The sequence below is a fragment of the Malurus melanocephalus genome, unplaced genomic scaffold (genome assembly GCF_030028575.1).
Source record: "Malurus melanocephalus ecotype Western Australia unplaced genomic scaffold, MMel_1.1 scaffold_1046, whole genome shotgun sequence".
In the NCBI taxonomy this organism is placed as follows: domain Eukaryota; kingdom Metazoa; phylum Chordata; class Aves; order Passeriformes; family Maluridae; genus Malurus; species Malurus melanocephalus.
The window spans coordinates 16,763-19,030 of record NW_026624278.1 but is presented as its reverse complement, the minus strand read 5'-3'; the positions used below and the strand labels follow the sequence as shown (position 1 = coordinate 19,030).

General features: G+C 55.5%; 1 protein-coding gene across 1 annotated transcript in view; it reads right to left on the bottom strand.

The window, feature by feature from the left end:
• FSD1 (fibronectin type III and SPRY domain containing 1) overlaps positions 1-1,963 on the bottom strand; it is a 6,851-nt gene extending 4,888 nt beyond the window's left edge. The window contains exons 1-4 of the mRNA XM_057386757.1: positions 1,913-1,963; positions 1,685-1,792; positions 1,481-1,612; positions 568-674 (exon numbers count right to left, since the gene is read on the bottom strand). Of these exons, the coding sequence (XP_057242740.1) occupies positions 568-674; positions 1,481-1,612; positions 1,685-1,792; positions 1,913-1,963 (398 nt within the window). The remainder of the gene's footprint in view (positions 1-567; positions 675-1,480; positions 1,613-1,684; positions 1,793-1,912) is intronic.
• Positions 1,964-2,268: the final 305 nt, after the last annotated feature.

Below are 2,268 nucleotides of genomic sequence, written 5' to 3'. Positions count from 1 at the left end.
CATCCCTGCATCCCTAAATCCCACAGCATCACAAAAAATCCCAGAGCATCCCATAGCATCCCACAGCATCCCAGAACATCCCAGAGCATCCCAGAAAATCCCACAGCATCCCAGAGCATCCCAGAGCACCTCACAGCATCCCACAGCATCCCAGAGTATTCCTGCATCCCTAAATCCCTGCATCCCACAGCATTCCACAGCATCCCAGAGCATCCCAAAAAATCCCAGAGCATCCCACAGCATCCCACAGCAGAGCATCCCTGCATCCCAGAGCATCCCAGAGCATCCCAGAGCACCCCTGTACCCACAGTCCCACATGGCACAACATCCCCTGTGCCCACAGCGCCCGCCGTGTCCCTCCCGGTGTCCCCTTGTCCCGGCAGAAGGGTGGCACTGGTGGCACCGGGGTCACCCGTGGGCTCCACACTCCCTCCCATCCCCACAGCCCCAGGGTGACCCCAGGGTGACAGGAACGTGACAGCCCGGCCCGGGTGGCACCGAGGGGGTGGCACAGGGGGACACGGCCGGGCAGGGCCACCCCCAGCGTGGGGACAACGGGGCAGGGGACCCACCTGGGAGAAGTCGTGGTGGTTGGCCGTGCCCAGGGCTTGGTTGGCCGCCTCCAGCAGCTCCTCCGAGCTCTCCAGGGCTTTGGAGCACGCCACGAGCTGGGCCTGGCACGGGACAGAGCTGGCACACACTCCCCCCACACCCACACACACTTTTCTGTTCCTTCCTTCCTTCTCTCTTTTTTTTCCTCTTTGCCTCTTTTATTACCAAATAAAATATATCAGTTTTTTCGGCATTGATGTTTAATCCCGTCTGGTTTTAATCTCGTTTTTGGGGATAGTTTGAACCTTTTTTTGTTAGGTCCGTTTTTTTCACGCCACTCAGTTTTCCTCAGCTTTTTTTGCACTTAAACCGGATCTGTGCTTTAATCGGAGYRCTTTCTGTCCTTAATTTGGATTCATATTTTAATCGGAGTACTTTCTGTCCTTAAATCRGATMCATGCTCTAATCTGAGTATTTTCTGTCCTTAAATCGGATTCGTGCTTTAATCAGAGTATTTTCTGTCTTTAAACCTAATCTGTGCTTTAATCAGAGTATTTTCTGTCCTTAAATTGAATCTGTACTTTAATCAGAGTATTTTCTGCACTTAAATCAGATCTGTACTTTAATCGGAGTACTTTCTGCACTTATACTTGATCCATACTTTAATCAGAGTATTTTCTATCCTTAAACCAGATCCATGCTTTAATCAGAGTACTTTCTGCACTTAAACCTGATCTGTACTTTAATCAGAGTATTTTCTGCATTTAAACCGTGCTTTAAACAGAGTATTTTCTGTCCTTAAACCGGATCCATGCTTTAACCAGAGTACTTTCTGCCCTTAAATCAGATCCATATTTTGAGTATTTTCTGTCCCTAAACCCGATCCATATTTTAATGGGAGCTGCCCGGGCTCAGTCCAGCCCCTCACCTGCAGCTCGTAGGTGCGGCTGGCGCGCTCCTGCTTGATTTTCATCACCATGTCCTCCTTGAGCTCGTCCAGCAGCGCGTACAGCGACTGGAACTCGGCCTCCAGGTCCTCCTGCGCCCGCGCCGAGTTGGCCTGGGCACAAAGCTGAGCCTAAGCGGGGCCGAGCCCGGCGGGGAGCCCGGGGGGAGGGCGGGGGGCCGGTACCTCCACGTTCTGGATCATCTGCTTGAGGGAGTAGATGAAGTTCTGGATCTCCTCATTCTTCACGGCGAGGGTGGTGATGATCTTGCGCAGGGATTCCTGCCCGGCGCCCTGCAGTGACCGTCAGTGCCCGCGGCTGCCTGGGCATCCCCTCCCCGGGCCCCTCGCATCGCCCCGGGCCCCGTCCCTGCCGTGCCAAACCGTGCCAAGCCGTGCCAAGCCGTGCCAAACCGTGCCAAACCGTGCCAGGCGCCGCGGGGACCCGGCCAGGCTGCCGGGCATGGCGGGAGCGGATGACTTGGCAAGAGTGAGTGTGAGTGTGAGTGCGAATGCGAGTGTGAGTGTGCCAGTCCTGAGCCTCCGCGCCCCCCCGGTCCCCTCCATCCCCCCCGTGCCATCCTCAATCCCTGCATCCCTCCATCCTCCACACCTGCGCTGCTCATCCCTCCTTCTCCATCCCTTCTTCTCCATCCCTTCCTCCTTCCTTCCTTCCTCCCTCCCTCTTTCCCATCCCTCCATCCCCATTTCCTCCATCCCTCCTGCGTCTCGTCCATCCATCACTCCTCCCTCCATCCCTCCCTCCCTCC